The sequence below is a fragment of the Musca autumnalis genome, unplaced genomic scaffold (assembly GCF_047663935.1).
Source record: "Musca autumnalis isolate F117 unplaced genomic scaffold, ASM4766393v1 scaffold_5, whole genome shotgun sequence".
NCBI lineage: Eukaryota > Metazoa > Arthropoda > Insecta > Diptera > Muscidae > Musca > Musca autumnalis.
The window spans coordinates 49,722,725-49,736,405 of NW_027412088.1; the positions used below are offsets into that span (position 1 = coordinate 49,722,725).

Genomic DNA, 13,681 nt, shown 5'->3' on the forward strand with positions numbered 1-13,681 from the left:
AGTTGAGGTTCCCAGTGATCACAAAATATTTCCACCAAAAGCTGTGCACAAAGGTCCATGTTTTGGTATATCCTTCATATAACTGTATCTACCGATTTTCGGTATTTTGAGGTTTTTAGCTACAGTTTTTGACGGAACTATCTGTAAAGGTACCGACCGATTGAAGACATTTTTATATGATTTTTGTTTTACCTTTTTTAGGTATAATAAAAATATCACCGCCTAAAATTTTGGACAGAAAAGAAAATAAATATTCCGCTTTAGTTCAGAATATTTTATGGTGGAGGGAATAAAAAGTTCGGCCTGGCCGAACTTAACGCTTTTTTACTTGTTTACTATTTGAATATGAAATTATTACTATGATTGTGTTACAAACGTAACAAACATTTCATATGCTTTCTAATGGTGTGAAAGGAGTCTACAGAAATCAGCTGTTCACCATGACGGTCCTACAACTTTTACGTCACAATTAAAACGAAAATTATGATAAGGTATTGGCCATATTTTTTATACAAATAAAAGTTCACCGAGTTGTTTTTGTTTTATATATGTGCGAGATAGTGAGAAAGCTTTCTCTTGGAGCAAAGAGCACAACTAAATTTTGTTGAACTTTCTTGGACATTCACCTAATTGCTTTGCATTTAGTTTGTGTTTGACGGGTTGGTGTGTCGATAGTCTGTTTTTTAACATTATTTTAAATTAAAGAAATAAAACAAAATGAGCGTTATTCCCAAAACAGTTAATCCCGATTTACAAAAAGAACGAAATAATGCCTCCTTTAATTCGGAAGATTTTGCCTTGTGGTGGCATGGCGGTGAAGAGAAATTAAAATTTAAGCGATTTTTAGGTAAATTAAGATTAACGTTTTTTAAACATTTGTTATATGAAATTAATGTTTTTTTGTATGGAAATGTGTAAATATATGTTTTTTTATAAACAATCCCATTTTGCCTTATACATATGTATGTTGCGAATTATAGTAAGTGAATTATCGATTAACAGTAAAAAAGTTGTCGGCAAACAGTATTTTGAAATCTAATCTTTAAAAATGTTTGGATAATATAAACTAAAGTTTGGTGGACGCATTTGGACTTTTTGAGTTTAAGCTGACAAAATGAAAAGTTAGAAATGCTGTGTAGAGTATGGTGACAGATTAGAACACTATGGAAAATGCTATTTTTATGTTTCAACTTGAGAGTGATAACCACGGAATTATTTATTTTGAACTTATTCAAATTAAACACTCTTTAAAGATAAAAATACATCTTGGATTTCGTTGCATTTTCTTCTGTAGAAAATTGCCAGTTCTACAAATATGGAAATTGATTTGATTACATTTGTTGCCAAAATAATTTTTGATAAGTTTCTTAGCTTCGATAAGATTCCGAGTTTACTATAATCAAACATATTCTTTATGAGCACTTCAAAAAATGTTCGTGGGGGTAAAGTTAACATCGGGATACCTATGTACATAACACGATGCACCAGTTAAAGCATACATGAGAAGATAAATTAGATGTATTTGTATTATTGTGTAGATAGCCGCCTGACCCATTACAATGTAATGAAAACAGGCATTTTGGATTGTCAGTTTGTTTTTTTTTTGTCAGATAAAAAGTTATTCGTGTTTTGGTGTGCTCTTCGATTTTTAACTAAATTTCTAAATTTTGAGCCAAAACAACGTCGCACAGTGGTTCAAAATTGTTTTTTCCGATGCATCAAAAGCCATCAAATTAGGTCTATTATTTGCGGAGGAATTCAAGGTCAAAGCTAAAATGTTGGGTATTTTTCATATTTTGCATCAAAATATGAGTGTTTTTGAGTTTTTCATAGGTTCCAATGTATTAAATAATTTTTAAATTTGTCATTCAGTTTGTAACACATCGAAATATTCATCGGACACACTATAAAGTATATATATTCTTGATCAGGGTACAATTCTAAGTCGATATAACCACGTCCGTCTGTCCGTCCGTTCGTCTGTTGAAATCGAGATACAGCTCGCAATTTTTAAGATAGAGATTTATGATTTGGTATAGAAGTTTCTATTACTACTAGGATGTTCGATGTTGCAAATGGGCTATATCGGTCCACGTTTTAATATAGCCCCCATAGAACGGTACCACCAGATTTTCGGTATTTTGAAGGTTTTAGCCTCATTATCACCCCGAAATGGCTGAAATTTGGTACTTAGTCTTCGTTGGGGTATAAAACATTTTCCCAGAAATTTGTCGGTATAAGTCCACTCCTTCATATAGCCCCCATGGAACGGTACCTACCGATTTTCGGTATTTTGAAGGTTGTGGCCACAGCAAACGACCGAAATGGCTGAAATTTGGTATTTGGTCTTAATTTGGGGTATGAAACGTTCCCTATGAAATTTGTCGGTATAGGTTCACGCCTTCATATAGCCCCCATGGAACGTACCTCCCGATTTTCGATGTTTTGAATGTTGTGGCCTCAATATTCCATAGAAATGGCTGAAATTTGGTATTTGGTCTTTATTTGGGGTATTAAACGTTCCATATGAAATTTGTCAGTATAGGTTCACGCCTTCATATAGCCATCATAGAACGGTACCACCACCTTAAGGTATTTTGAAGGTGTTAGCCTCGTTATCACACCGAAATGGCTGAAAGTTGGTACTCAGTCTTCGTTGGGGGTATAAAACACTCTCCCAGAAATTTGTCGGTATAGGTCCACGCCTTCATATAGCCCCCGTAGAACGGTACGTACCGATTTTCGGTATTTTGAAGGTTGTGGCCACAGCAAACGACCGAAATGGCTGAAATTTGGTATTTAGTCTTTGTTGGAGGTAAGAGCCTTTCTGATTGAAATTCGTCGGTATAGGTCCACGTTTCGATATAGCCCCCCTGTAACGGTGCCTCAACATTTTCGTAATTATGAAGGTTGTGAAGTCAATATGCCACAGAAAGACTGAAATTTGTTAGTTATTCTTCCATGGGGTTATAAAATATTCCAGTATAGAATTATCAGTATAGGTTTGGGGGTTCCTATATTCCCCATAGAAGCGTAGGTCTTGATTTTCGGCATTTTGGAGATTTTACTGAAAAATCGGAAATTTGGCATTTAGTCTTCTTTAAGTCTAAAAACTTTCCGCCAGAAATTTGTAGATATAGATCGACGTTTTTATATAGCTCCTATCGAGCGGTACCTCCCGAATTTCGGTATTTTGAAGGTTAGCCACATTGTTTTACTGAACTTGCTTAAATTTGGTATTTAGTCTTCTTCATAAAGGAAGGGAAACTGATTGCTCCATTTTACTTCAATACAACTCGTGGTGGAGGGTATAACAAGTTCGGCCTGGCAGAACTTGACGCCATTCTTACCTGTTGTTTGTAAATTTTGTTTTAAAAAATGTAGAATTTGTTTAAAAGTTAAAACCAATACTCCTAAATCTCATATAACTCAAATAAAAACTAATATATTTAAAATATGCCCATTTGTCTAAAAAACTATAATTAATAATGTTAAACTGTACCTTGGTCCTGTAAAAATCCTTGTAAAAAATATCAGTCGGCTATGCCGACAGCCCCAGCCTGTGTGAATTGAAACTTTTAATCATCAATCTAATACCGGCTACGCAGATTTTGTGGTCCTTTTTGGTTTGAAACTCAAAAGTGTTGTGGTTGTTGGTATTGGAAGATGTACTTGAAGTAATGGACCGACATAGTCCATTTTGGAAGGGTATCTTACTTTTGGTAGTTATTCCCTTCGATAGATACTTATGCCCACCAGCTTTTGGACCACTATTTCAGGAAGAATGGACTTGCCCATATCGCTTAAACAGGTAGCATTGGTAAATTTTCCAAAGGACATTTGAAGAGATTCTAAATTTTTTGAACTTTTGTGGGGGAGGTACCCTAAGAAGAAGACCGATATGGACCATTTCTGAAGTAAAACTACATTTAGACTAAATATTAGGAGATCCAAAGTTGTGACTTTTTTAGCTTATGAAGAGGGGGTACCGGCTACAATTACACATAGTTCGGTTAAAAATTTTAGCTAAAATGAGGCTATTCCAAAACATGGGCCTATATTCGGGAACACTGAATACCTCAAATATCAAATTACAGCTAGTTAGGTCCACAAATTCAGCTAAAATCCCCAAAATTCTCTAAATCGGAAGGTACCGTTATAAGGGGGCCATACCAAAACGTGCACCTATCTTTACAATTTTTAGTGGACAAGTTTTGAGATCACTGATAACCCCAAATGTCAAATTTTAGTTTGTTCGCTCAAAAATTGTACGGAAAAGCATCAAAATACCGAAAATAGGGGTTTTGCGTTATGGTAATTTTTAGTGGATAAGTTTTTTGGTCTTTGAGGACCTCAAATGTAAAATTTCAGCTAATTCGATCAAAAAATGTAGCTAAAAGCATCAAAATATCTTAAATCGGATGGTACCGTTATATAGGGGCCTACAACAAAACGTGGGCCTATATTGGCAATTTTAGGTGGAGAAGTTTCAAGATCACCGAGAACCACATGTCAAATTTCGGTTAGATAATAATCAAAATACCAAAATTCGGTAGGCCTATTTTAATAATTTTGTATAGATAAGTATTTTTGGTCATTGGGAACATCAAATGTCAAATTGCAGCTAAGTTGGTCAGAAAATGTAGATAAAATCTCCAAACTACCTTAAACGTGTGGAACCGTTATGGGGGAGCTATACCAAAACGTATACCCATCTTGACAATTTTTAGTGGAGAAGGTTATTCTTCATTTTGAACATCAAATGTCAAATTTCAGCTAATTCGGTCAGAAAATGTAGCTAAAAGCTTTAAAAATACCTTAAATCGGGACTTAGAGTTATATGGGGGCTATATCAAAACGTGGACCTATATCCACCATATTTGGTGCAGAAGTTTTTATACCCTCAGCATTTATGCTAACGAGGGTATATACACTTTCATACGGGCAAAATGCGCCTCATCGAAATAATTCAGACCTCAAATAGGTTTGGACGAAATGTGTTTCAGACAAATTGGAGTCGATTTAGCAATGTCCGTCCGTCGGTCTGTCTGGCTGGTGCGCACAATAACTCTTGAACGGATGAACCGATTTGTTCCAAAATTTGGCTTTCGCAATATTTTGTCCAAACTTACTTTAAGTTCGAAGATGGGTTACATCGGTCCACTCCTTCCAGTACCTCCCCCACAAAAGTTCTAAAAAATTCGGAAAATTTGTGCGCACGATAACTCTTGAAGGGAGTAACCGGTTTGGTCCATACTTTGCACATCGTGAAATTTCTACCAAACTTAGATAAGGTTCCAATATAGATTCAATCGGTTTCCGCCTTCCGGTACCTTCCACACAAAGTTTCGGAAAAGTTCAGTTTAGGACCTGCTCTCGAATAGTTTTGGTTTTTGTTGTATCAACTTGTATTCACGGCCCCCCACACGGCGGTACAAGTTTCATCAGGGACAAAACCATACCTCCAGAGAAAATAGCCTGAAAGGTTCAAAAAACCCCTACGACACCGTGTGTAGTGGATCTGCCGATTCGATCCAAAATTTGGCCACAATATTTTGTCCAAACTTAGTTTAAGTTCGAAGATAAGCCATATCGGTTCACTCCTTCAGGTACCTACCCCAAAAATATTCGGAAAAATTATGCGCACGATAAACCGATTTGGTCTAAAACTTGGCCTTCGTCATATTTTGTCCAAACTTAGTTTAACTTCTAAAATGGCCCATAACGGTCCTCTCCTTGGGATACCTCCCTCACAAAAGTTCAACATTTGGGTCCAAGTGTCCTTTGCAAATTTATACCGATATTCTTTGTGGTCCTGTTTACAGCCATATCATGTTTTTAGTGGACAAGTCCATGTTTCCTAGCATACTGGACCAACAGTTGTACGATATCCCACTGAAATGACTAGTGAGCGCCTCCCGCTTATGGAGGCGGGACAACATTTGTCAATATGTGTGATATTCTGTTAAATTTGAAAAAGCTAAATCCATAGTAAATATGGGTTTTTTGATTTCATAAAGAAAAGATTCAAACACCTTCTCCTTCTTCAATGAATTTCCAGCAACCCCAAACATTTTTGTAAGAATTCTAATTTCTGTGGGAAATTATAGATTTAGTGGAATGATATGGAAACATGCAAGTTGAAAACGGAACAAATTTACATTCATGTTTTTCAAAATATTCAATCAAAAGTGAAAAATATTAGTTTCTTAAATTCCAATAATTTATAGACACTAAAAAAATAAAAAAAAATAAAAAAATCAAATTTCTATGTGGTTGTTGTTGAGTTGTATTTGTTGTAGTATTCACTTTACCTTGTTTGTTCTACCATGTTTGATATGAGAGAAATTGATTCATGTAAAACAATCTTCAATTATTCTTATTTTACATTTTTCGTATTTTTATTTGTTCTATTTCAGAATCCTATGTTTTTGATGATATGGATGAAAATTCTAAAAGATTTCAAGATTTGTCACATGAAGATATTTACACTGCAACCATTCATGATTTCATAAGACTAGCGAAGAAATTGCGTAAATTGCAAGAGGAACTTAACCCAGGCGGCGATGATATTTGGCCGTAAGTAAAATGTATTTATTTACAGATGTTGCACAACGGCTTTTGTCCAATAGACACACTTTATACACTTTCTGCGAGAAAAATATACAAAAAAGAAATCTAAAAAATTCTATACCGACAAATTTCTGGCGGAAAGATGACTAAATAACAAATTTCCGATTTTTCGGTAAGATACGAGTAATGTGGCTAAAACCTTCAAAATACAGAATATCAAGAGGTACGCTTCTAATAGGGGAAGATGTGGACCCATACTGATAATTCTGATAATTTTATAACCCTATGGAAGACTAAATAACAAATTTGGGTCTTTCGGTGAGATATGGACGTCACAACCTTCAGAATTACGAAAATCGGGAGGTACCGTTCTATAGGAGCTACTTCGAAACGTGTGTCTATAACGACGAATTTCAGTCAGAAAAGTTTTTATCTCCAACGTAGACTAAATACCGAATTCCAGCCATTTCGGTGGGTTGTTGGGGCCACAACCTTCAAAATACCGAAAATCGGGAGGTACCGTTCTATGGGGGCTATATGAAGGCGTAGACCTATACCTACAAATTTCAGTCGGAAAAGTTTTTACCTCCAACGTAGACTAAATACCGAATTTCAGCCATTTTGGTGGGGGCCACAACCTTTACAATACCAAAAAGCGGGAGGTACCGTTCTATGGGGCTATATGAAGGCACCGACAAATTTAAGGGGAAAGTTTTATACCCTCAACGAAGACTAAGTATCAAATTTCAGCTATTTCGGTGAAATATTGAAGCCACAACCTTCAAAATACCGAAAATCGTGAGGTTTAGTTCTATGGGGCTTATATACATTCGTGGGCCTATACCTACAAATTTCAGGTGGACAGTTTTATACCCCCAACAAAGACTAAATACCAAATTTCACTGAAAATCGTGTGGTACCGTTCTATAGAGGCTATATAAAGGCGTGGACCAATACCTACAAATTTCAGATGATAATTTTATACCCCCAACGAAGACTTAGTACCAAATTGCAGCCATATCGGTGGAATATTGAGGCCAAAACCTTTACAATTGTTCCAAAAACATCCCAGATAGGACAAGGGAGACTTCTCTCCCTACTGTTTATTGCCGAGTCCGAACGGCGTGTCTTACGACACCTGTTGTAGAGAAGTTTTACATGGCTGAAATACTCAGAAAATGTCGCCAACATTACTGAGGCGTATTTTGCGACCGTTGAAAATTTAATGTTGCCTGGGAATCGATCCCACGGCCTTTAGCGTGCAAGGCGGGTGTGCATACCATTTCAGATGGAAAGTTGTATACCCCCAACGAAGACTAAATACCGAATTTCAGCAATTCGGTGGAATATTGAGGCCATAACATTCAACATGCCGAAAATTGAGAGTTACCGTGAACCTATACCTAGGAATTTCAGGTGGTAAGCTGTATACCCCAACGAAAACTAAATACCGAATTTCAGCCATTTGGTGGAATATTGAGGTCATAACCTTAAAAATACCGAACATTGAGTGGAACCGTTCCAGGGGGGTATACGAAGGTGCGGACCTATAACGACGAATTTCAGTCTGAAAGGTTTTTACCTCCAACGTAGACTAAATATCGAATTTCAGCCATTTCAGTGGGTTTTTGGGGCCACAACTTTCAAAATACCGAATATCGGGAGGTACCGTTCTATGGTTCTATATGAAAACGTGTACCTGTACCGAAAAATTTAAGGGAAAAGTTTTATACCCCCCAACGAAGACTAAGTACCAAATTTCAGACATTTTAAACGGATCTGCCGTTTCGGTCCAAACTTAGTTCAAGTTCGAAAATAAACAATATCGGCCCACTCCTGACCGATTTGTGACCGATTTGGTCCATACATTATACATCCGTATATATCTACTAGGTATAGATCAGGTTCGAATATGGACTATATTTGTTCACTCCTTCCGGTACCTCCCACACAAAATTTCGGATAAGTTCACTTTAAGACCTGCTCTTGAATCAGTTTGATTTTTGCTGAAGCAACTTGCATTCGTTGCCTCAATTACGACGATAAAAATGTTTTCGGGGGTAATTCCATACTTCTTGGGAAAACAGCCTGAAAGGTGTAAAAACCCCTTATGACAGAGCACGATAACTCTCGAACTGATCAAACAATTTGTTCCAACATTTGTGCTTCGTCATATTTTGTCCAAACATAGTTTCAGTTCGAAGATGGGACCGGCCCATAATTTCCGGTACTTCCCTCAAATATTTAAAGAAATGCCTCTAAAATGGTATGCACCAATTTTTGTCCAAACTTTAGATCCCCTAATATTTTGTCCAAAGTTAGTTTAACTTCTAAAATGGACCATATCGGTTCTCTCCTCCCAAAAAAGTTCAACATTTGTGTCTAACTGCAGTTTGAAATGTATACCGATCCGGTTCGTTGTGGTCCTGTTTACAGCGATATTATGTTTTTCGTGAACCAGTCCATGCTTCTTGGCATACTGGTCCAAAAATTATACGATGACCCACTTAAATGTCCTCCCACTTTTTTCGTGCCTTTCTCGATGGAGTTCTGCAGCTGTTTACGATCTCATCTATCTGGCCAAAAATGTTTATACCTCAGAATTTATGCTAACGTGCCTCATCGAAATAATGTTTTAGACCCCAAGTATGTTTGGACGAAATCCGTTTCAGGCAATTTGGAGTCGATGTCTGGCTGGCTGGTGCGCACGATTACTCTCAAACGGATGAACCGATTTGGTCCAAAATTTGGCTTTCGTAATAATTTGTCCAAACTTAGTTTAAGTTCGAAGATGGGTTAAATCGATCCACTCCTCCCGGTACCTCCCCCACAAAAGTTCGAAAATGTTCGGAAAATTTGTGCGCACAATAATGAACCGAATGGATGAACCGATTCGGTCAAAAATTTGGCCTCCGTAATATTTTGCCCAAACTTCGTTTATGTTCGAAGATGGGCTATATCGGTCCACTCCTTCCGGTACCTCCCCCACAAAAGTTCGAACATGTTCGGAAAATTTGCGCGCACGATAACTATTGAAGGAAGTAACCGATTTGATCCATACTTTACACATCGTACAAATTCTACCAGACTTAGATGTGGTTTTAATATGGACTTAATTGGTCCACTCCTTTGGGTACCTCCCATACAAAATTTCGGACAAGTTCAGATTAGGGCCAGCTCTCGAATCGCTTTGATTTTTGTTGCAGCAACTTGTATTCACTGCCTCCCATACGACGGTACAAGTTTCATCAGGAGCAAGTCTATACTTCCTGAGAAAATAGCCTGAAGATTGCAAAAAGCCCCTATGACACCGTATGTAGTGGTTGGAGCGCAAGATAATTCTCGATCGGATCTGCCGATTCGGTCCAAAATTTGGTCTTCGTAATATTTTGTTCAAACATAGTTTAAATTCGAAGATAAGCCATATCGGTCCACTCCTTCAGGTACCTGCCCCACAAAAGTTCAAAAATGTTCCGAAAAATTGTGCGCACTCTTGAAGGGAGTGACCGATGTAATCCATACTTTGCACATCCTAATATATCTACCAGATATAGATCAGGTTCGAATATGGACTATATTTGTCTACTCCTTCTGGTACATCTCGCACAAAATTTCGCATAAGTTCACTTTAAGACCTGCTCTCGAATCACTTTGATTTTTGTTGAAGCGATTTGTATTCGCTACCTCCATTACGGTGGTAAAAGTTTTTTCAGGGGCAAGTCTATATTTCTTGTGAAAACAGCCCGAAAGGTGTAAAAACCTCTATGTCACCATATGTGGCGTTCGGAGAGCACGATAACTCTCGAACTGTTCAAAAAAATTTCTCTAAAATGCTAGGACGATATCACTTGAATGGGGCAACCAATTTGGTCCAAACTTTGGATCTCCTAATATTTTGTCAAAATTTAGTTTAACGTCTAAGGTAGCCCATATCGGTCCTCCCAAAGGGTACCTCCCCCACAAAAGTACAACATTTGTGTCTTAGTGCAGTTAATTTCTAATCCACATATTTGTCGGCAAGTTCAAATGTCCAAAAAGGGCCACAAAATTCTGAAGAGACCTTTCACTTCACATTGGCTGAGGGTATATATCTGTCGGCAAAGCCGACTGATACTTTTTTACTTGTTTTGTTTCGTTGATAATTATGGATTGAGATAATACCCAAACTTAAAAATAAATCAAAGAAAACAAAGGGTACTCGGCAAGAGAAGAAACTGCTTGATTTTGCTCCCACTCGAAAACGAGCAAAGCATATGCGCTCTTATTCGAGTGGCATATAAAAATAGAATATACTTAAGTTCTTTTTTTCTACTCGCAGGAGTACTTCCGCTCGAATTCGAGCAAGTTTCACTCTCTACTCGAATTCGAGTGAGTATTTCGGAGCTGAATATTGTGGAAAATGAGTAACAAGTGCTTATGTTTCTCTTTGTGTTTTCTTCCTTTTTTCTGATCTCTGTTTAAATAAAATATGCAAAAAGTGATTGAGAATTATTTGCATTCTGTTTTGATGTTAATTGCAGTACCATGATGATCGACCCTGTAGTGTGGGGTGCCATTCCAGCCGGTAATCCATTTGCTGTACACTTTGCCATGGTTGTCGATTGTATTCGCAAACAGGGTACCGATGAACAATTTGAAAAATTTGGCAAACCAGCCCAGGAGTTGCGCATTGGCGGAGCCTATGCTCAAACGGAATTGGGTCATGGAACCTATTTGAAGGGTTTGGAAACTCGTGCTGATTTTGATCGTGAGACTGATGAATTTGTATTGAATACGCCAAATTTATCGTCATACAAATGGTGGCCTGGAGGATGTAAGTATTAGGTGGCAGGCGGCGAAGTGTAAGGGTAACTTCTACTAATTAAATAAATTTTGTTTACAGTGGGTCATTCTGCCAATTTCTGTATTGTGGCGGCAAATCTCTATATAGATGGCATGTCAAAGGGTGTGGCCATGTTCTTGGTACCCTTGCGTGATGCAGAGACCCACATGCCTTTGCCGGGCATTGATATTGGTGATATCGGTAAGAGAATGGGATTTGCCGGGGTCAACAATGGTTTCTTGGGTTTGAAAAATGTACGCATACCACGCACCAACATGTTGATGCGTAATGCCAAGGTCCATCGTGATGGTACCTTTGAAGAGAGTCCAGCTGCCGTATTGACCTATTTTACCATGGTGTTTGCCCGCTGCTTTATTGTGCGTAATATTTCTTTGATTTTATCGCAATCGGCCACCATTGCCACGCGTTATTCGGCTGTGAGAAGACAGAGTCCCATTAATCCTAAGTAAGTTTTTAGGGTTTCCATGTTAAGAAATTAAGGCAAGTCTAATCGTTTTTTTTTTTTTGTAGAGAACCTGAACCCCAAATTATTGACCATCTAACACAACAAAAGAAATTATTCCCTGAAATAGCCAACAGCATTGCCTATTACTTGGCTTCGGATAAATTGCTGGAATTGTATTATCAAACTTCGGAGGAAATTAAGCAAGGTGAATTTGCCAGTTTGCCAGAGATGCATGTCCTGTCATGTGCCATGAAGGTGTTGTGCTCGAAAACCGCCATGGCTGGCGTTGAAACTTTGCGTTTGGCCTGTGGTGGCCATGGTTATTTGGCTTCTAGCAATTTGGGTTATTTGTATTCCGATGCAACAGCTTCGTGCACCTATGAGGGGGAGAACACAGTTTTGTTATTACAAGTTGCCCGTTTCCTAATGAAGACCTATAAGACAGCCTTGACTGGTAAGCCTGTACTACCCAGTGTAAGCTATTTGCAGGAGGCTATTAGGCAAAAACATGCACCCAAATGGACCGGATCGTGGGAAAATATAATTGAAATTTTACAATTTACCTCAGCCAAGTAAGTAATTCATAAATAAGGTACAGATGAACGCGTGTCAAGATCGTGACACTAAACAACAACAGCAAAGCACATACGTGACGACTAAGTACTTAACAATTTATTTTTGGTTTAGTGTCACGATCGTGACACGCGTTCGTCTTAAAAAGGAAACATTAAAGAAGAAACTTAAAAAAATCCTTTTTTTTTGTATTACAGCAAAACCCGTTTGGCCTACGAAAATCTTAGCGCACGTCTTAAGGCTGGTCAATCTCCAGGAGAAGCCAACAATAACACCGGCATTGAGTTGTGCCAAGCAGCTGAGGCAAGTTTTTCCCTCCTTGAAATGTAAATGTCCCAACTTTTAATCCCACATTCTTTTGCAGTTACATGGTGTCTGCTTTGTTACCGCCACATTTTTGGGCGAAGTCACCGGTTCCAAAGCCCAAACCCGTAATCCCGCATTCAACAAAGTCTTGGGAAATTTGTTGGAGCTATTTTTGCTTACCAATGTGATGCAACATATGAATGAAATTTTAAGGGTTTGTTGTAAAATATTTCTCTAAAAAATTACTTAATAAATAAGACCTCTATTTGGTTTCCTTTTGCAGGTCATTAGAATTTCCGATACTGAATTGCGTGCTTTACAAACCCGCCTGGAAAATGTCCTCAAAGCCATACGTCCCGATGCTGTGGCCATTGTTGATGGTTTCGATCATCATGATCAAAATCTAAGATCCACTTTGGGTTCCTATGATGGCAATGTTTATGAACGCATCTTTGTCGAGGCCAAGCAGAGTCCACTGAACAAGAAATCGGTACCAGAGGTGTTCAATACTCATTTGAAGAATTTCATGAAATCAAAATTGTAATTTGTTATTGTTCAATGATTTTTTATTTATTTTTTTGTTAAAATGAATTTGTTGAAACTTTTTTATAATAAAAGGCAAGGTAACGAACACTGGGGAGTTTGGGGTGTCTCTATAGACGAGCGATGGGGAGTCTTTATAGGCGAGCTCTGGGGAGACTATATAGACGAGCTGAAAGGAGTCTTTACAGATGAGCTGAAGGGAGTGTTTATAGACAAGCGATAGGGGGCCTTTCTAGGCGAGATAAATGGAGTCTTTATAGGCGAGATGAAGGGAGCTTTTATAGGAAGATGAAATGACTCTTCATAAGAGAGATAAAGAAGTCTTTAAAGGAGAGATGAAGGAAGTCTTTATAGGCGAGATGAAGGGAGTTTTTATAGGCGTGATGAAGGGAGTCTTT

At 37.9% G+C, this 13,681-nt stretch overlaps 1 protein-coding gene across 1 annotated transcript; it reads left to right on the plus strand.

Moving 5' to 3' along the window:
* The first annotated feature begins 561 nt into the window (after positions 1–561).
* Positions 562–13,371, plus strand: LOC141405247 (acyl-coenzyme A oxidase 1-like). The gene is made up of 8 exons (XM_073989352.1): positions 562–847; positions 6,420–6,579; positions 11,094–11,386; positions 11,456–11,861; positions 11,927–12,433; positions 12,632–12,737; positions 12,799–12,954; positions 13,024–13,371. Exons 1-8 carry the CDS (start codon positions 718–720, stop codon positions 13,282–13,284), a joined length of 2,019 nt encoding a protein of 672 aa, XP_073845453.1. The 5' UTR covers positions 562–717; the 3' UTR covers positions 13,285–13,371.
* The last annotated feature ends 310 nt before the right edge of the window (positions 13,372–13,681 follow it).